Here is a 22095-nt window from a genome sequence, read left to right as displayed (position 1 = left end):
CTATTATATTATTATAAAATATATTTTTATGTAATTACTTAATAAATGATATAGTATTTATACATTATATAAATAAATGTCCTTAATTTTTTTTTTACATTTTTCTATTTTATGTGTATTTTAAGCTGATTTGATTATTTTGCAGTTTATAACTGAAGCATTTTACATTATTTTACACTTAAAATTAGTGACGTTTACAATAATGTCATTTAAGCACCAATAAATGTACTGAAATTAGCCAGCTATGCACCGTTGCTACCGCACTGATCAAGTCTAGTTCATCTCTCAACCTGCTGTGAAAGAGTTACACCGTGGCTGATACATAAACTCCTTTCCCCTCCCCACCAACGTCACCATCCCTCCGAAACTAACAACATGGAGTCCGGTGTTTAGAGTGCAAAGGCGGTCTGCACCGTTTGCGAAACCTATATGCTTTTCCCGGTGATCCTGAGGAAAGGCTGCGACGCTCCGGGACGCATACAGCGCAACGCACACATGCTCTATAAGCGCCCGTGCGTTCGTGCCACTTGAATCCAAATAGGACATGGAGAAAGCGATGTGATTGGACGTAGAGGATTCCAAAGACAGGCCGCTTTCCGTGAGTGTTGCACAATTTCATCCTCACCGCACACATCCTGGGAAATGTTTAACAGTCTCATATTGTGCTGCCGGGGAAGGACAGCGTTTGCAGATGGTCCAGTATTAATATAGCAAGTTATAAACGCATGTGAACTACATAGACGAGCACCATATTTTCGGGAGCCGGTACTAGCCTTTTTTTTTTTTCTCAGTAAAAAACGGCCTCCTCTGATATCATCAACGTAGGAAATGAGGCATGATAAAATAGGTCAGACAGAGTGATACTCCTCATGAATTCAACACAGAGATTTAGTTAGGCTATTCAAATGCACTCTTTCAGAGACTGAATAGGCGAATAGCACAGAGCAGTATGTAATTCATCCCCACATTAACCTCTTGAATTTGTAAACATCTTGCAAATGCTTATTTATAGGTTTTCTTTAAATAGCCCTTAAAATGATGAAATTTTTGTGGCTACTAGTCCATATCTATTGCTTTCAGGTGGTCAATCTTGTTTCTTAGTTGTGTTTGTGTTTGTCCAGAAATGGAATTGCTCTTCATAATGTAGGACAGGAGAGGTGGATTGTAACTGCACACAAGCCTGTGCACCAGAGGATCATGGAGCCTGAGGATGATCTCTCGACCAGGGACCCCCAAGATCTGATGTCCAACCAAGGGCTACTGCCTTCAACATCAACATCCTTACTCAACTGCACCTTCCTGGTATAGCCAAGGCTCTAGACAATGGATGTTTTTAACGTTTTTTCTCTTTGCATTAATTGATTCCTCTTTTCCAATGGAAAAACAACTAACTGTTACAATATGAATGTAAAACATTATATGTGAGAGTCATTGTTTTAATACAGTTAGATGCCTTTTAATCATAATTATCATTGCACTGTTATTGTATACATTTCTGATTCCTATCTTTTAACAATTAGCGTACACTACACGTGTGAGAATCTTGCAACATTTTATTGTAATGTAATGTAACAAATGTAATGCTGGACTTTTTTCAACCTTCTGAACTCACAGGGGGGGTTATTGCATTGTGATGACGTGGAGAAGGGTGATGGAAATGGAGATTCAGAAGGTCCAAACTGCTTTTTCCCCACACTGGAACATTGTGGTAAAGTACAGAGAAGTCCACGTTCTTCAGGCTTTCCCTCATCTCTTACATGGGACTCGGACTCTGAGAAAGAAACCTTGGATGGTAATTGTCTCTCTGCTTCATTCTTACTTTCATGTCAGTGAAAAACACATTAGTGTCTATCTAAATCATAAGAAACTCAAAAAGTCTTGAAATGAGAATTTGCAATCATTCAGCTACATTCAGGCTGAACTATGTGTTTGTACTGTGAAACTTGTCTCTCTGTGAAAAGTGTTAATGGTTTTGTTTGTCTACATGCTGTATTTATAACTGTGAGTCTACTGCTTTCTGTTAAGTCATGTGTATATTGTTTGTGTTCCTGTGTGGATTCCAATGGTTTATGTCAGAGGAAGAACTTCAGCACTTTTCTAATCCTCATGGTCTGGCTGCTCACAGCCCAGGGAGTCCCACCTCTGTACTACAACAAGACAGGTGAGATGCAGATAATTATATGGGAAAACAGGTTTATAGACAGGGGTGCACATAACTTTTTGGTCTGGTTCTCAAGGGAGCACGCACCTGGAGATGCTGCTTGGTACTCACACTTTATGTGGCAAACTTATCCAGCAAGCTGTCGTCATCACTTTCTTCCTGACTGCTCTCCACACTTTAACACTATTTGTAGAAATTAAATATAGGTTCAAGCTGTATTCTTTATTTTATATTAAAATGAATGACACAGACAACAGCAGGAATATCAGACTGCTGTCACTTTAAAGACAGAATGCACAGATCGAATATACTGACACACATCCGGTTTCTTTCTCAACTGTTCATTTATGACATAACTGAGAGAAAACTTGCCGAGACGCGTACTTTGACATAATTTTATGTGTCTGTTCAAGCGCAATTAAACACGAAAGAGGAATCAATTCGGTGTTCGAGTGCTGTCTGAAACTGTCTGTTACTCTAGGTTGGTTAAACTTAGCAGTTAATCTGCTAATCACATACGTACGTTGCACACCTATTAATAACTAATAATTAATGAACACAATTATCATCATATTGCTATGTTACCAGAGATGGACAAAAATCCTGCTCCAGTAAGTAAACGTGTCTCAGTCTGTACCCCAAAATGTTGGCACTCAAAAGCGCTTCCCTCCACATTTTCTGCTGCACATTGTTTATTTTTTTCCACGCATGGTCACCTGCGCACCAGTTATGTGCACCCCTGTTTATAGAAAGGTGCATATATGAGGATTTTAAATATTGAGGGGTTTGATGGAGATAAATATAGAGCTGAAACCTATTCATCAGTCTTAATCCTTATACTTGCAGCTTTGACATTGATCCGTGCCAAGAACCTGTGGAAACCAAGCACTTATTTCTTGATAAAAACCAACTTGCCCCCCTGGAGGTGGAGAATCAAGGAGATGTAACATACATGAAGCCAACAACAGACTCTAGCCTACCGAAGCGTGCAGCAAAACGTAAAAAAACAAAAAGTAATGTACCTCAAAGCATGTTTAAATTCCTGTCAATACCACCATGTGAAATAAAAAAAATACTCAAGTCAATAAACCTTTCCCTATTTACTTTCAGTGGGAAAAGACAAAGTGAGCCATCTACCAGATACTACACCAAAAGAGGGATGCCAAAAAGAAGAGAAAGATAAGCAAAACGTCCTTAATCGTAGAGGGCAGGAAGAGAAGATCACCAAAGAAGCAGATGTATACACCTTCCCAGCAGACTCTGAGCCAGAGAGTCCACCACCTGGACCGTGGGCGCACTGCACCTTCATCCAGCGCAGAAGGAAAAAGAGGGTCATACTGAGGCCTTTCTCTGGTTTAGGTACCTGGCAACGCACAACGGGAGCCGGCAGAAGGACCAGGGGAAAACCCTCTGGAGCAAAGCAGCGTAGGAAAACCACAAAGGATGGGGGAGGGATGTTCGATTTTAAAGAGGAAAAAACAGAGAAGGTACGGGGTAGGCAGAACTCAGTAGTAGACCACCAAATGGATGGAGACCTCTCCCAAGAGATTTTCACATGTGTAGAATGTAGCATTTACTTCAAAAACCGTGCCCATTTACGTGAACACATGCTCGAGCATGGTCAGGTCGGTAGACCTGGGAAGAAATGGCAATATGGAGAGAAAGAAGCTTGGAGCGGACATCTTAATAAAAATGCTTTTGAATGTATAGAGTGTGGTCAGGAGTTTGTAGACAAGGTACTGCTGTTAGATCATCACCGATGCCATGAGGAGTCACGGCAAAAAATCCTTGAAGAGATTGGAAAATTAAATGAGGGGGAAAAGCGGGTGGCAGTGCAAGCCAGTTACAGTAATGCATCGGAGCCAGTCATTCAAGAGTTAACAAAGGTCAACTGTGGCCAGTTTGTGTGTCTTGAGTGCAACTTTAGCTGTGATGTGCCTCAAGAGCTTTCCGAGCACGCCAAGACGCACACCACCCGAAAAAGGGCTGGGGTTTATCGAACTTCACCCCGCTTCCAGCAGAAATCCTGCAAGAAAGGACAGGTCCAGTCCTCTGCAGATGTTACACCAACTTTTATCACTTCACCTCTCAACAAGAGGTACCCCATCCGAACATCCAAAAAACCTAAAGAAACACAGCCAGACATTGCCCCTTCACAGGTGGGCTCTAGTTCATTGTCTTGTCAAAGTGCTTCTGCAACCCCAGGAGAAGCCACAGACCAACCTGATAAAGCAACCCTGCATGCAAATACAGACCATGCGGAGGAGTCGAGACAAATAGAAGAGACATCTCTGGCTAATTGTATGGAAGAGAATGTTCTACAACCTCAGCATCTAATGTCTCCTCCAAATCCAAGCGCTGTTCCGCGGCGTAAGGATGTGGCATTCAAGAGCATAGGAAAAAAGCGCTCAGTCCGGGCTGCAAAGAATAAACTGGGGCGCACAAGAGCAAGTACAAGACTTGATCGTAAGTCAACCCTGACTACCGGTGTAACAAAGCAAGTCCAAATCTCAAACCAGACTGCAGATAAGGGCCAGAAAGAAGACATTCCAACACCAGAACCAGAGCATGATTCAAAACAAGACTCCAAAACAGGTAAGTCAATAACAAGTTATAGCACCAATACCAGTCAATGCTTAGCTGTGTAACTAAAATGGTAAGGTGATAGCAATGGCAAGGCTTCACTTCCCAGGAAACAGACATATACACTTAGGCAAAACTTCAAATGATGTGCAAGTTGCTTTGGATAAGGTGTTTGGCAAATTCATAAATTTAAATGTAGTCAGTAAATGCTAACATTTAGCATTGTCAACAGCATTTGTGTAAAGGAAACTATACTTGTCAATGCAACACTTAGGTAGGGAACAAGAGAGGATGAAAAATAGCATAAACTAATGGTATATTTATTATTAAGTTATTATTTTGGTTTATATATGATTAAGGTCTTGTTTTTATTTTAAATAATTATTTTGCCATCCACTTATAACATTTTCACATTGATTAATACTGTCATTAACCACCACAACAGAACAATTAGAATTTGCCGTCACAATTCTAATTTCATATTCGGAATAAATACATTACCTGTACTTCTCTCTTTGGTCTTGTAGTGATGCATGCTTATGTGTAGCTATGTATTGTTGTGCTATTTTGATGCCTAGGTTCAATGTGCCTGAGTCGGTTGAACCAAATTTGTGTTATGGAACATCCTCTTCGATTGGCCACTGGTTAAAGGAGTGACTCTCCCCATTCCATTGGACAGTTATTATAGTTGTTAGGTGTAACTTCCTGTTCCATTGGCCGATGCTCACTATTAGCAACTGTTGATGGTGGTATAGTGACTTTCTTCCTTCCATTTTTAATGTAGAAGAGGAACAGTTAATCCAGTCAGTGGCCATAGTCAGCGAGGACCAATATTTTGATGGGAGGCAAATGCCAAGTCTTGAAATTCTAGAAGCACATAGTTCACATGAGTTGTGCTTGGCCATAAACTTAGGGAAATCCCAGGTTTCACCCTGGCCTTGCACCCGAAGATCAGCTTCTCAGCCAGCCTCTGAGGGGCAGCAGAGAGACTGGGGGTGCTTGAGGGGTAGCAAGCCCAGCTAAGAAACAAGTTACCCCTCATCCTCATAGAGACTCTCAGCTCTGACCTCCAAACTCCCCTCTCATTCAGCAGGGTGATGGGTGAGTGATGAGGAGAGCCACTGAGATCGTAAATGGTTGCAGAGTAGTCAGGCCAAAAATTTGAATTCTGTCAGGACCACTATCGCCAAATATGATTGACAATTAGCATACAGTTTAGATTGGCGGTATGGTTCCATTCTGGGCGAGAAATCCCTGCGTATCCATGTAGCATGGATAAGAGCAGGGAGAGCAGCAATAACCCCCCTTGGGGTAAACAGAACAGAACAGAACCAACATGAATGTATGCAAATATATTTAATTCAAGATTTTAAAGTGCAACATAATTCGAGAACTTATTCTGATTCAAGGGGAATCAGAATGCCAAATTCTGACTGACGAGAGGAGGAGCTTTGGATGGAGGAGGGTAATTCGTCCTGAGAAACGCGATAGCTGCTGATAATACTGAAGGAGGTTATACTGTATATGTATACGGTGATAGGCGTCGTATTCCTACAGGTAGATGTGAATCAGCTGAGAGTCAGCTGATGCTGACTAACGTAACCTGCCAGAACTAACGCTACGCTTGATTTCTGTCATCATTTACTTTCCATATTGTTGTTCCAAACCCATATGACTTTCTTTCCTCTGTTGAACTCAAAAGGAGACATTTTGATGGACATTTACAATACTTTTTCCTTTTTTGGAGACCCTGACCCAAATATGGTTTTGTTGTATAGAAATGTTTTTGTCTTTTAAAAGAAAAGCATGAACATTCTTCAAAATATCTTGTTTCATGTTTCATTAGAAGTCATTTGTGTTTATAAGACAACACGAGGGAGTAAAAGAAAACTTGCCGTCATTCTCATTGCATCTCACGAACGTTTTGTTGCAGAAAAATTGCAATAATTGATTGCGCAATAATCATCTTTGTTTGTTTGTTTATTTTTTTCATAACTGCTAAACACTCTTTAACACTCCACTTTAACCTCAGGGAGTGAGCCACCTGCCAGTGTTCTGGATCTCAAAGCCAGCTCCTTTTCACTTAAGAAGAGCAGCAAAAAGCTTGAAGCAAAGGAGGAACCCAAACTCAAAAAAGACAAATCTGATAATCGGGGGAGGAGCAGACAAGACACACTTGTTGCTGCAAAACTAGAGGATGGTGATGATGATGATAATAATAATGAGGATGAAGAAGATGAAGATGACGAAGATGTTGTAAATCGTCTTATTGGTGCATTGACTGAGGAAGATGATGAAGATAATGATAGAGAGGGGTTGTTCGAGAGTGTGGAAAGAAAATGCCCTTATTGCCCAGATCGATTCCATAATGGCATTGGACTAGCCAATCACATTAGGGGTCACCTGAACAGAGTGGGCGTCAGTTACAACGTTAGGCACTTCATCTCCCCAGAGGAGGTTAATGCTATTGAGAAGAAATTCTCCTACCAGAAAAAGAAGAAAAAAGGTGAGGAGACTTCTAAATGCAGATGGCTTTTTGCCTACTATTGTTAATGTCTATGAACTTGATGTCTCATGAAATTGTTTTTCCATATCTACGATACAGAACCAAAGGCTTGTGTAACTTTTTTTATGTAATACTTTCCATTGCCACCTCTAGTCGCCAACTTTGACCCGTCGACCTTCAGCGTTATGAGATGCGAGTTCTGCAGTGCTGGCTTTGACACCAGGGCTGGTCTCTCCAGTCATGCCCGAGCCCATCTCAGAGACTTTGGAATCACCAATTGGGAAGTCACGGTTTCTCCCATTAACATTCTCAGAGAGCTTTTTGCCAAGCATCCAGATCTTGTTCTACCCACTGCTCCCACACATACTCTCCAGTCAAGTCAAGAGGAAAACTCTGATGAAGAGCAGGAGAGCAGGGAAGATATGAAAGATGAGGAGAACATGACTGCAGATCTTGCCACTCTTTCTTCTGACTCTCCAAAACAGCACTGGAAAGAAAAGCACAATATCAGTGAACCAGAGGGTAAGTAAATGGGATTTACTTCTTGATTTCTCAAATAACTTAAAAAGATTTGGTCACTAGGCCTACATAGTTATTACTATGTTCTTTAAAGTTCTTTAAATCACTGCAAAAAAATGTCTGTTAGAAAAAGAATGATGCACAAAGAAAAAAAAAGTCTGACATATCACAATATTTGTGATTCTGCATTATATCTGCCATTATTCAAATGCTAGCTTATTTGTACAAAAACGTCAGATGGTCTTGCTTAAAACTATTAAAGCACAAGATGCTCTTTGAAACATTTTAACATCATGACATGCTGGATAACATGGGTTCTGAAAAAAACTTGTGGAGTCATACTTCGATTGGATGCTGTAAGCAAAAGGGGTCAGGCCTATACAAAATAAGATAATTTAAAAATTCTGAAATTGAAATTGTTGTAGTCATAATATAATTTGCAATAAAAAAGTTTGTATTGCATTAGAGAAAATACAAAATCACCGGTCTCACACTATTTTAAATGTAGTGTTTTTTTCAAAGGTTGATGTGACGTTCTAATGTTCTTACATTACTTGCTTATAACTTTTCTTTTACATAAATAGCCTGCCCTTTACCTCGCCTGCTTTGTGGCCTGAAGTCCAAAATATTGCTAGCCTAAAGAGAAACCTCTGAAGCTTGTGGGTGCCTTCCAGGATGTTTTTGTAATGCTGTCAGGGGCAGTTGTACGCAGTTCTAAAGATTTTTTGTATGGTGCAGAACACTTGCTAATTTCTTAATGCAACATTCGTTAATGTGATTGATGTCTGTCTGGTATTTAATAGTTATCCTAGTCTCCGCCTTTATTCGGTTCGTCACGCCTTGGTGCGTTAGTGCATGTGTGCGGGGCAAAATGGCTGCTTCCACCTCCCCGCAGACACAAACAATAGCGGAAAAATTGTCTGACTGTAGGTGCTGTAATAAGTCCGATGCCCTGCAGCCGCTGAATGGTGAGTGCATGCACTTCCGCGCCGTGCATGGGGATGCATGAAATATGCATATGATCGGAGCTTAGCCACTTTTCAAGCTTGCATGGCATGCAATCGTGTTAACATTTAAGACAAGCTCCTGTCATACCCGATGTGCATTTTAAATTACTAATGCCTGAAATGGTCTAGCGAGACAGAGTGCGCGTGTGAAAGCCACTGCTTCCCTTGCTGTCTGTCACTTTTCTATCTGAAAAGTGAAGATGACATTATGCGCTCAGGTACTTAATAAACGCAGTTTTTGTTGTCCTGTCAAAATGACGGCTTGTTTTTTTCAGTGTATTTGTCTTATGATTACCGAAATTAGGCTGAGTCTTCGCCATTTTACTTGAGGTGCTTTTTTTAATGTTGAAATGGGGCGCGCCAACGCTTTTATTCTTGATTCTTCTTTTTTCCGCGCACTTTCAGAAAAACGTTTTTGAAAAGAATAATGACAACGCTGCTTGTTTTCTTTTATGTTGTCCTGAATAAGTTATTTAACGGTTGGCTTTAATCTTTAACTTACTGCATTTGATGTCTTTTGTCTATTTGTCTGGTTATTTCATGCGATGTATGCCATTACAATGAATTTTCATTTTCAGTCTGAGGAGAAAAAGGCTGATGTTGCTAGATTTGTGTCTAGGACAGATCAAATGACAGAACAGAAACGCCCACCGCAGGAACGCGTTCACAGCTTATTATATTGAATATGCTGAGAAGTGCAAGACCAGCAGCTTCAAAAGAAAAACACTGTGTGCTACGAATGTAGTAGGCATGCTGAATTTACCTCTGGCTCTGGAGTGAATCAAATATTGGTTGTGTTCATCTAATTGGTAGACTTGAGCAATCAAAATAAAACAACTCTTAGTCAGATAAACCTGTTGTTTTATAATCTAGTGGTCTAAAAATGTAGTTAAACTATAGCCTATAATCTTGTGGCTTTTTGAGGTCAAGACTATTGCTTAGCTGTACCTTATAGTTTCATCTCCAAAGTTTGTCCGTTTTAAAAACACTAAGTCAATAACTAAGTTTAATGCTGCCTCAAATTGCAATCTACTGTGAAAGCCCAGATTTAGCAGGGTGCTAGGTGGGGTGGGCTATGCTCATCTAACATTTTCTCTGTGGAACATGATGCTCAAGTTGTGAGAAAAATGAAATGACAAACACAGATGAATATGTTAAACTTTTGCCAAAAGAAGTGAAAAACTGTAATGTTATGAAATACAATCGGAAATGGTGGACTATAATCTCAAAGTTCAAGCAAGAAATTGATGTGAATTTTAAGGGCTATATTCATTAATTAAAATTAATGCTATATTCAATATTTCATCATTACAACTACATTTTGTGAGTGCCCTGCAAGTTTCTGTCCCCATAATGAAAACAAATATTTACCAGGTGTCTTTTAGCAAATCTCTCAAAATCACGTAGCCAGTCAATTAAGTAAGAATTAACTATGAATTATTTGATGTTATTATTTATTATGTGCATATGGTGAAGGGAAAGCTAGTAACTGTTAGTTTTAGGAAAACATTAATTTCAGACCTTTGTGGTTGTCTTTGAAAAGCTTTGACTATTAGCTCATTTAAAAATGTTGTCTCTGTCTGTGCATATTCAGGTGGGGAGGAGGCAGAGGATGAGGAAGAGGAAGATGAAGAAGATGAGGCCCAAATGCCCCATACGGATAAGTTGGCCACAAGTCCAGAAGAAAAGACCCTGTTTACTCTAGACGAACAGAGCCCTGAATCTAAAGAGACCGATTCTATGGGTAATTTGAATTTTATTTTATCTTAACTATTTTAATCTGCTTTTAAAGTAATAGTTTACCCAAAAATCCAAATATATTCTTTAAAAATTCAACCTTTTTGTTCCAGTGAAAAATAAATTCATACAGGTTTGGAATGACTTGATAGTGAGTTATATTGTGGACATTAATTTTTATTTTTGGATTAAGTATTCCTTTAAATACACATGAAGTCGCTAGTGTTAATTGCATCTACATGGATATTTGAGCTGGTGGGATGAAACGTTATATACATGTGCCCTTATTGGTCTGGTCTGCCATCTTGATTTTTCTGTCTTTTTACATGACATTTATTAACTAATCAAAATTAGTTTTTATTTCCACAGTGGAGAGTCAGTAAATCCATGAAATGGATAAGTGTATATTGGCCTTGTATCACCATTTCTCTGTTTTCCAGGCTCCAACCTTTTGAAATGTGAGTTTTGTGGTGCTACATTTGAGACACGTCGTGGTTTGTCTAGCCATGCCCGCTCTCACCTACGGCAGCTGGGCGTTGGCATGTCGGAGAACAGTGGTGCACCCATTGATCTCCTCCACAAGATCACTAAGGAACGTTCAATTGATGCATGCTTCACTGGCACCTCCACTACTATGGAATCATCTAAGAAGCCCCAGCACCATGCCCCTATTGTTCCTATACCTAGCCCCACAAAAGTCGTTGAAACTGAAGAAGGACTGCTGGACACAAAGCCCCCTGTCCCGTTTTCTGTATCTGGTTCCGCTATTAAAGTTTCCTCTTCCCCAACTACTCCATCTGCAGCTGGCTCTCTGCCTTCCTCTCCATTTGTAAAGTCTCGATCCCCTTCCCCAGTGCTGAGAAAGGCTCCCATCTCTTCCTTACTACCCGTCTCTTCCCCACTGCGATCCCAGGAGCATAAGGCCTTAGGAAAGAAACAGTCTACAAACCTCTCCAGTCCAACCAAACCATTCTGGGCACCACAAGAGACAGATGCCCCTTTAAACCTTAGTAAGAAAGCATTTAATATACTAAATACTAATAAATAATTTCAACAAATTGTTTGCGATTTGTTTTATTTTAGTGTTGGGGTCATCAATTGATCCTTCTTGCAAATTTATTGTCTACATGTCCTTAAAATCTCTTCAACTTTTCTGTTCCTCTCACTTTCTTTTCTAGCGATGGACATGGACTCTAAAGATATTATTTGCCAGTTGTGTGGTGCATGGTTTGAAACAAGAAAAGGCCTTTCAAGTCATGCTCGTGCACATTTGCGCCATTTTGGGATTGAGTATTCAGAATCCAAGGGCTCCCCCATTGACTTACTCAACCGTTTCATCTTGACTGATGACTTTAAGCACAAAGCAAATTCTTTTCTCTCTGACGGTCCTGAGGACCTGAGGTCCAAGAAGATCAGCATGACTTCCCTCTTACCCTCCACTTCCACTTCTTCCTCTAAGAGACATATTCCCTCCAGCCCTGTCCTGTATAAAATGGCAACTTCTTCTTTGAAGACAGCCATTGGCTCCAAAGCTACCTCATCTTCTACCCACACCCTATTAGGCCCACCCCCAAAGAAGCTGAAACCCTCCTCTCTGCAGGTCCTTCGTTTCAGTGGTGGGGAAGTGATGTCCTTTCCTATAGGTAACAACTTTTACGTGTTTTGCATGTCCTTGTTTATCCTTGGCTAATTGCATAATGTAATTTACACACATAAACTTAAGTCTGATAGATTGTTTTGTACACTTCTATCAGAGCCAATGAAAGACGTGGGCTGCGAATTCTGTGGAGAACTTTTTGAGAACCGCAAAGGCCTCTCCAGTCATGCTCGCTCCCATCTGCGCCAACTAGGCATCACAGAATGGTCTGTGAATGGCTCACCTATTGACACACTAAAAGAGATTATAGTCCGTCGAGGCCTACCGTCCATCATGCCTCTGAAGTCTCCCAAATCCCCCTGTTCTTCTCCGGGCCCAGGAATGCCACGGCCTGCGGTCCAGTCCTCTTCCCCACCAGGGAATGTTCTTGGGCGCCTACCTTTCCACTTTGCCAAAACACCAAGCCACAACCAGCCTACTTATCGCAAAATGTCTCCTTCGACATCTGCTGCCAGTTCCCCCCAAACAGTAGAGCTGGTTAAGCCAAAACCAGAGCCTGAAATTGTAGAAGTTACTATGAAAGGATCAGACATAGGAGTAAATAAAGGCTACAGTCCAGAGCCATTGCATTCCAGTTTAATTAATTCAGATAATGTTTATCCAGTCAACTTGGGTAAGTTTTATACCTGTAGTCCATGTTTGTTTACTTTTATCATGTTTAATGATGTTAATGGATGATTGAATCATTTGTTGTCATTTTACGGTCTTTCCTCCTACAGTCATGACTCAGGAGAAGGAACCTTCCCGTGATATTCGCTGTGAATTCTGTGGCGAATTCTTCGAAAACCGCAAAGGCCTCTCAAGCCACGCACGATCACACTTGAGGCATATGGGTATCACAGAGTGGTCTGTAAATGGCTCGCCCATTGACACACTGTGGGAAGTCATGAGGAGACAGGGCACAACCCCTGCATCTGTTGCCTTGGGCATAAAGGAGGAACCGGGACAGGATGGTGGAATTTCATTGAACAGTCAAGGCTATCAGACCTCTGCCCTGTCCCGCAAATCACCTCTTAATCTGTTACACTCTGGTTCACGCCTCCATAAGCATGGGCTGGGAAGCATGACCTTGTCCCCCACCTCACCTGTGGGGAAGATTTTTGGAGTGTCTCCACTGAAGAAGAAGGTGCTGGTGGAGGGACAGCCAGGAGAGAAGACACTGCTCATCCAATCTAAAAACTTCTCGCCTCCCCCACAGGACTATTCCTTTAAGGGTAAAGCCTCAACGGAGAAGCAAGGGATAGGCCACATGGGTAAGGGTATATTTTTGTAAGACTCCTTTTTTGGTTCTTTTCCATAACATTGTTGGAGGACTATTTGTAGTTCAATGTCTTTGTTGCTTCCATGTTTGCACAAGAAAGACTCTCAAATAAATTCAGAATTTCTAGACTTAAAATAGAGCCAATCAAGTTTGTGGTTATAAACAAAAATATGTATTAAAAATGACCCTATTTGCTTTTAAAAAAAACTATATATATATATATATAGAGAGAGAGATGTTCCTGGTGTTATTTTAAAAATATTCATTGTTTGGTTGTTTAGCATTTTTTTTCCTTGTTGAATATCCTGATTTACTCAGAAATACGTAAAATGGGTTTTGAATATTCTAAAAAACAATGTGGCTTCATCTTTTTGTTTTTCCTTTTCAGATGCTAGTTGTGAACTCTGTGGATTCTACTTTGAGAACCGGAAGGCATTGGCCAGTCATGCTCGGGCACATTTACGGCAGTTTGGCGTGACAGAGTGGTGTGTAAATGGTTCGCCTATCGAGACGCTAAGTGCCTGGATACGCAGCCGTCCACAGAAGGCAGCAGAGATGCAGCAAAGTTATGTGCAAGGAGCCCGCTATACCCAAAAGAAAGTATGAAAGCAACTACTCCCCAGTAATTGCAATTCTGTGGTGTCTAGCTGTGAAAATATGAAAAGACTGCTCTTTTTATATCAATTAAAATGTCTGTATTCTTTTGCAGAGGTGCAGTTCCACTCTCTCACCATCCTGTAACTCTGTCCCTACAACTCCTGTTTCCCAAAAGCCTGCTGTGTCCAAATGGGCATCTCTCACTTTGCCTCAAAAGAGGGCAATTGAACGTGAAACCAACAGTTGTTCATGGGGGTTGTCATCACGGGGAACAGATGCAAAAAGCAGGAGTGGAAGTTCCACTCAGCATGGCCTTATTCCACAGCCTGGCGGCCATCATTCCAATAATGCTCTTCCACATGCACAGGTGGCCCATAGTGAACTCAACGTGCGTTTGCCACGAGGTCTGAGCAAAACTTTACCTTAATCTCTTCGTCTTAATTTTTCCCTATGTATTTGCAAAATTGTACCTAAGCTGCCGATTTCATTCTCTTCAGGATTTGAGAGACGGCCACTTAAACACCCGTCACATGCTGAAGGAGGGGAGGGAGAGAGTGGCCCCCCAAAGCCTCGCTCCAGTACCATTCCTGCCCTTGTGCCAAAGCCCCCTTCCACCCCACTGGTTAGACTTGTGGGTAAAATGTACTCACTCAAGTGCCGGTAAGTTGTACTTGCATATTAGGTCTTGTCCATAATCTAGTGAGCTGCCTGGATATCTACAGGCTACATAACTAGAATGCTAACTGAAATGGAAACTAGTAAGTGACTCTTGTAGAATTATCTAGAATCATAGATCTAGATAGATACATAGCTTTGGTCTAAAACTTTGTATCAATCTTTTAGTGAGATCTTTGTGTTGTGAGCATGTCTATGATGCCTTAAAATGCCTTAATGTCTTGGTAGTCAGTAGGGCTGTTCGATTCCGAAATGTTTGGAATCGAGTCCGATTCCTGGTTCTGGAATCGATGGGAGTCTATTCCAAGAATCGATTGCTCACTGTTGTTTTCTATGCTTTTTTTTTCGCATCTTTTTTTTTTTTTTAGATGGCAGGATCCTAATCTCGCCATGACTACAGGATAAAGGTCGTAGAATGTTGCCTTCTCATAATATGAAGCCTTATTTGTAATATAAAAAATTAATTTCTACAGTTCTGATTGATTTTACTATTATCGAGTGAGAGGCGAATATGATACGCTTTGTTGAAATGAAAAAGGAAGGAATTGAATCCCCTTGAAGGAGGTTGGAATCGACTCTTGATTCCCAAGGCCTCAGAATCGAGGAATCGATTCCGAGCCCTAGTAGTCAGTTCATTCGGTTTTTGAACAGCAAGTGTACATGTAGTTTATTTTAAGATCATATTTATGTCCCTAGTGTAGATGAAGCCTTGGTGTGTTGATGATATTTGTTTAAACAGCTCAGACATTCCTTTTTTTTACAAATGTGTAAGCCCTCAGAACCTTATCTTTTATTTGAAATTAATTTCTTTTAGGTTCTGTGACATGGAGTTTCACGGCCCTCTCTCGGTACAGGAGGACTGGATCAGACACCTGCAGCAGCATATCCTCAATCTTAACTACAACAAGACTGCATCACCCACAAACGGCACTCCTGTCCAAAGTGACACTCCTACTCCAAACCCTATTGTCTCAGCTGCTACCTCCTCTTCCACTACAACCACAGCTCCTGCCGCGACCCCGTCCACGCCCTCCCCAATGCCCGCTTCAGCCCCCACACCTACACCCACTCTCAACCAAGTCTCCGTGAGGCGTCCGGCCACAGCAGAGCCAATTCCTTCGCCTGCAAATTAGACCATGTGTCCCTCCTACATATGTATGGGATGCCATCATCTTCACCAGTTATATCCCTAATTTGTTCTTTTTAGTTTCTCTATTGCTCATCTTTGAATATTTCTATCTCTGATCAAAGGGAGAGATTTTTTTTGAAAATTCTCAGCTAGCGACCTTCTTACCCTGACCTACATCACAAGCATCTGTTAGGATTCAGGCGTGAGGTAGGTGTGTTGCCATGACAGTTCTCATCTCCCTTTTGCCTCGAAAGGATTGATCATTATTTATGGGAGAAAAAAACATCACAGTACAATGCAACGTTTCAAGCATTTATTCTTTGAAAAGGAGAAAGAATATGTGGTGAGTTCAGTTTTGTAAGCTACCTGGCCCTTTTGCCCAATGCCTAAAATTTGATGTTCAAGAGGAACTCTTAAGACTACAGCAAAACCATTTAGCTTACCTAATGTATTGTTAAATCGTCGACAAATCAGAATTACAATCAAAAAGGCACAGAGATAAAACTATAAAGCACTTAGACAAAAGGCCTTGGCCCTTTGAAACAAAGCTTTTCTGTTTCTAGCATTTGCAAGTTCACAGTTTGTAGCTGTTTTAACTGTGATAGTTGAGTACAAGCTTGCACTGCCATGCAGTTATAAAAAGATGCGAGATGTTTGTTTTAAGCAGACATAGATGGGTTCATGTCAAAACGAGACATGCTTTTCCTTTTCTGTTCCCTTGTATCCTTTTCTGCTCCATTGCTAAGGGGTCATTATCCCTCTGCAAACTTGATGTTTATATTCTCAGTTGAATCTTGCAACTTAGAGATGATCAAACTTGTCTGGAACCATTTGCTGCTAAATATTTAAATAAGCTAAGCACACTTAGTTAAATGCATTGTTTTAGCACGTCCAACGTACAAAATAAGCATGAAAAATTACGTCATGCCTTCCAGTTGTATTCGAACATACGTATTTATGCCTTCATTCCTCTTTCATACAGCACATTATTTTGTAGCACGTTTGCACAAGTTTATGCGATGCTTTGCATAATGCTTTGAAGATTTTGATCGTAGATCGCTCCATTTTCACAGCAGCTTTCTTGTTATTTCTGTGCTTGACACAATGTAAACTCCAAATGAAACAGTTTAGACAACTCCGCTGTCTAAAAGTCTTCTGGTTGCTTTTTAAATGATAATGAAGCTTTCTGAGAAAATGCCTTGAGAAGTTGATTGGCTGAAGTATTTTAGTCTTATAAAAGTTACCCCCCAGATTTCAAAAGAACCAAAATGTTTGGCTCTTTTGAGTGTTGAATGAACTGAACTATTTGGCTACACTACATTGAATGTTTTGCAAGAGTAAAAAGACGATGCACTTTTATCTGCAACGAATTAGGGAGCGTTCGTGTGTTTAAACTCTTGTATATATAAATATACATATATTTAGTTTTTTTTTTCTGAGCATAAAGTGCTAAATGGCTATGTATGACGCTTTTTTCCTAAGAAGTTTTTCCCAGTACCAATCTGAAGGCGTTTTCACAAAAACAAAAGCAAGAAAAGGATTTTAAGAAGTTTAAATTTGCCAGTGACAGAATGTGCCAAAGAGGACGTCACACGTTTTGGTAGCTTTAGCTTTTGCAAGTCCCCGTTCTGTTTTGTCTTTGAGGAGTGGACGATGGCAGCAGATTTGCTGCTGTGGATTTGCTTTAAAATAAATAGAAATTGACAACTAAGTATAGTTTACTATGTGAGTATACCATACAAGTTCACCATACTCGGTGTTTGATTCATCCAAGAATTGACTGTCGATTTTTTTTCTGCAAAAACAGTGACTGCCTCCCAAACATACGAGTGCTTTTGCTTATGTTTCCATATCTTCACAGGGGAGCAATGACAAACTGGTCCACTATGGATGTTTGTTGCAGCTTTTACGACTCAACTCTGACTGTTAGGTTTTTTAGTATTCCAAAAGGGAATATTATTGATATATCTTACCTAACATATGTATAGACAAGAAGAAGATATTAACAGTTTAACACTTAAAATGTGATCTTTGTGAATTTATTTTCAATTTTTAATGCTGTGTATTTTTTAATGAGATGTGCATTCCTTTACTTGCAGTTACATACCAGTGGAATAGATCAGTGTTTTATTTTTTATTCCGTCAGTTTCTCTTTTAAGATTAAGTACATTGGTGCTCATGTGAACGAGTGGATGTGAATGGATTTTTAATTGAAGATTGTTTCAAAGGGAGATTGTCAAGTCCTCGTCCAAGGACTCTAAAAAAACGTGTCTTAAATGCAACTGCTATGTATGTTGTTATTGGTTAGTTGGGTCATTTTGTGACTGTTGCCCAGTTGGCATGTGCTTCACAGCAGATGGTGTAAGATCTCCTAAAGATCTCCTCAGCTGGTTTAGACTGCAGTCTCTGTACAAGTATTTGTGTTGTATGAGAGAGAAGAAAACATGACTTTTTGTGACTGAAAGAGAGAAGTGCCATGGAAGTGTTGACCAGAGACGGATTCATGTGAATCTGCTCTTGAATGAAAATCATTAAATGTGCTCTAAAATCTCAGCAAGTTGTGCACTCGTCATTTTTTTTATTCATAACTCAGCAAGATGATCAACAACGCCCTGATTTAATTGGACGGAGTCTATTATTCCTTTGCATACATCTTATCAGCGCTGGGAATTGTAAACAGTCTGATAGCAAAACAAACCGCTAGTAAATGGTTAAAGTGGATGTGATGGGAACACGGTGATAACAAGCTTCCTGAACTCTTGTTCTAAATCTGCAAACCGTGTGCCGCTTTCCATGAATAGGGCACAAATCACGTTTTTGTAGTGAGAGCTATTATGGAAAAAAAACCGATATATTGGCAAAGCAGCAACATTGTATCCAGTGTGTAGGCTAAACTCGAAATGGTCGTTTGTTCTGTAGGACTGGGTGTCGATTCCGAGGCATTGGGATTTGAGAGTCTATTCCTAAAGTCCCATTGGTCTGTCCAGCCTCTCTCGACCTTACCTAGTAATCATACAGCATCATAATAATGACATAATCTGTTTTAATATTTATTTCATTGTAGTCAAAAATTAAACCCAAGACCCTATGAACCCTTTCTACTGACAAATAAATGATCGCATTACATTTTCTGTTTTTTTTTTAATGCTGTTCATCAAGCTAAACCACACCGTATTACTCAAGTTAAAAGAGAATATGTAAATTATTTTTAAAAATTCTCTCAAATCAATAGGTTTGTCAAGTATAATAATATTATGAACAAATATTTGGTCTCAAACTAGCTAGGCTCTACTGAGTTTAATTTAGGTTTAACCTACAATCCTGTTATTCTTTTTTTGTTGTTGCATGGGATTGCATACATTTTGTTTATTCAATGTTTAATGCTAAAACATAAAATCACACAATCAGGGTTTTAAACATTATTTAGACTCTCAAATCGAATAAAATAAATGTAAAAGTATGAAGTAAAAAAGAATAGTAAAACCACTAGTGTAATATTTAGTTTGACCTGAAAATGAAAAGAATATACACTTTAGTTTAGGGTCCAACTCTCACTATTAACTTGTTGATTATTAGCATGCTTATTACTAGAATATTGGCTGTTTATTAGTACTTATAAAGCACATATTATTGCCTTATTCTGCATGACCATATTCTACATCCCTTAATCCTAACCAATACCTAAACTTAACAACTACCTTACTAACTATTAATAAGCAGTAAGTAGGAGTTTATTGAGGCAAAAGTAGTTAATAGTGAGAATTGGACCCTAATCTAAAGTGTGACCATATCCTGTATATATATTCATGCTAGTGTGTCTTATATTGTAAACACATACCAGACGAGGGCGCAATTGAGCCACTAAGCAACACACGTAACCAACCCTCAATCACTATCACTAGAGAAATGAACTTGCGTATAGACTTTGCTCATCACTTGGATTTAAAGTTAGTGTATAAGGACAGTTTTGTGGATATTGTATTTTTTTTCTTAATTGTATACTCTAGCTTCCCTCCATGATTGGAGGGCTTTTGATGGCAGGAAGTGGGAAGCATTCCATGTTTGGTGATTTTGTGCATTTCACATTCTCAGATAGAACTGATAACTGAGTCCAATGGACCTTCTCATTATATAAAGATATATTTGAGCTCATGGCATTTTAAGCGAATCTGATTTGCATGCCACCCAATCCAGAAATACTTTGTGTGATTGAGGTGCATGGGGATGCTATTGGATAGCATTTTTGAGTAGCACTTTATCTTACAGTCCTGTTTCGCATGTTCATACTATATTCTTATATTATAGTAATAACTAGGTAATAACTAGGTACTAAATCTGAACTAACCCCTAAACCTAATCTTAACCTATGTATATTACTCAGAACTTTCTTGGTAAGTAGCCTACACTGTAAGTGCACGCATACTGTAAAATAAAGTGAAACCCATTTTTCTTTCAGACTTCGATGTACTTCTTGGTTTGTTGGTATCAAAACATGTCGAAAGGTTTATTCAAATCATGAGGGAGTTAAATGTTGTACTCTGAGCTGTCTGATATATTATATTACATGTACGCAATAATTTACAAGGTGTGTATAATCTAAGGTCATTTGCAGAAAAAAAGGACGATCTTTATTGGGTGACGCAGGCATTTCCCAGCAAACTCAGTGAGAAATAGGAAGATAGATTAGCTAATGTATGCGGGTGAATATGTCAAACTAAAACAAACACTTCGGACATGACTGCAACCGTAAAAGCCAAACAATGCCAGATCCAGAGCGAATGGGCGGGAACACATGCTGAGATGCTATCAGATATCTGTGGCTGACAGGATGGGGAAATAGCTGAAACATAAACTATACTGACACACTTGTGTCTCTTTTAAGTACAGACAAATACCAGCCCTGTGTCTCACATCAGGCGGAAAGACTCAGTCAAGGCTAAACCTAGTCAATGACATTGTAAGCAATGGACCACAAGGCCTGCATGTTTCTGTTTATTTTACTTGCAGCTTCTGCAAGTTATTAACATTATTAAAATCAAGAATTGTATCCGTTAATATTATTTAATGAGCTAACATGAACTAACAATGAACAGTTGCATTTCATTGTTTATTCATCATTACAAATGTGTTGCTCATTGATCGTTAAAGTTAGTTGATGCATTAATTATCATGAACTAATGGGACATTATGGTGTTATTACTGGTTCATTTTATTTTTTCATTGTTGTTGGTTGCACCTTATTTTAAGGTGTCCTTGTTAGTTACAGTGTAATTGTACAGTTAAGTATGGAGTAATAATTAAGTTGGGGTTTGGTTTAGGGTTAGTTGCATGTAATTATGGATAAATGTGTGTTACTTTAATAAGTAGGTGTGTAACAAGAACACTGTTTAATAAAGTGTTACCTTTTTTTCATTTTAAATTTTTATTCCATTGTTTCAGCATTATATTGGCCACCCTGCTTTAAAAAAAAAATTTTTTTATTACAAAATGAGACATGCAATTTCTGAAATCAAACACTTATTTTACACAATATTTTGTTCAAAATGTTGACAACAGAAATTGTTTAGTAAGTTTGTCGATTCTGGAATACATACAAGGAGCAACTAACACTTATGTTAGTCAGCCAAGTTGATGTCTGCCTTGCCAATAAATATTTTTTCACATTAACTAGTTATTATCAAATGTTCTATAAATATTTTGACATATTTTGAAAACCTTAATTTGTGCTATTTATTTATAGAAATTAGGTATGTGGATAATATAACTTGAGATGACATATTCTCTCACAAAAAGTATTTTTACATTAAAGGTTACATTTAGTTTTAAGTTGTTGTTCTAAAATCATGTTATTAGACTACTAAAGTATTTAAACACTGAAGATTTAAACGCTGATTTAAATGCTTATTGAGATTACTTTAGTACTACTTTGCAGCAGTTTCTAATAGTACAGATTAGCTGTCCAGTTTAACTTTACTAAAATGTAGCAACTCATCTAGCTTGCTGACTTCATGTCATTAGGTGTCTTATGAAACAGCGTCTGGCATAGATATGTATCAAAAGGTTTCCACAAGTCAAATGTGCCACAAGACTTTCACAGAACATTGACTCTGTCATAAAGCTTTAGCAAAGTCTTCAGACTGCATATGTTTCGGCCTATTTTTGGGAATATGAATGAGCATTCCAAAACCATAAACTATTGGAACATGTGGGATTTGTTTTTATTACTTGTGTGTGTGTGTGTGTGTGTGTGTGTGCGTGTGTGC

General features: G+C 39.2%; 1 protein-coding gene across 1 annotated transcript; it reads left to right on the top strand.

The window, feature by feature from the left end:
- The first annotated feature begins 349 nt into the window (after positions 1–349).
- wizb (WIZ zinc finger b) lies at positions 350–18386 on the top strand. The gene is made up of 17 exons (XM_079620017.1): positions 350–598; positions 1122–1302; positions 1615–1792; positions 2077–2161; positions 3008–3174; positions 3272–4756; positions 6777–7250; positions 7404–7772; positions 10371–10520; positions 10954–11523; positions 11692–12156; positions 12268–12783; positions 12890–13423; positions 13820–14031; positions 14141–14432; positions 14526–14688; positions 15518–18386. The coding sequence occupies exons 2-17, from the start codon at positions 1198–1200 to the stop codon at positions 15834–15836; spliced, it is 6084 nt and encodes a 2027-aa protein (XP_079476143.1). The 5' UTR covers positions 350–598; positions 1122–1197; the 3' UTR covers positions 15837–18386.
- Positions 18387–22095: the final 3709 nt, after the last annotated feature.

The sequence above is a fragment of the Phoxinus phoxinus genome (genome assembly GCF_949152265.1).
Source record: "Phoxinus phoxinus genome assembly, chromosome: 1".
Taxonomy (NCBI): domain Eukaryota; kingdom Metazoa; phylum Chordata; class Actinopteri; order Cypriniformes; family Leuciscidae; genus Phoxinus; species Phoxinus phoxinus.
Note: the sequence above shows the minus strand (reverse complement) of the source record. Positions and strands in the feature narration are given on the sequence as shown.

What these genes read in the sequence shown, in the direction of transcription:
- wizb (XM_079620017.1), top strand. Translation starts at nt 1,198, where the DNA reads ATGGAGCCTGAGGATGATCTCTCGACCAGGGACCCCCAAGATCTGATG. An exon ending in TACTCAACTGCACCTTCCTG is followed by an intron (nt 1,303 to 1,614) that starts GTATAGCCAAGG and finishes CTGAACTCACAG; the next exon opens with GGGGGGTTATTGCATTGTGA. An exon ending in CCCGCTATACCCAAAAGAAA is followed by an intron (nt 14,032 to 14,140) that starts GTATGAAAGCAA and finishes ATTCTTTTGCAG; the next exon opens with AGGTGCAGTTCCACTCTCTC.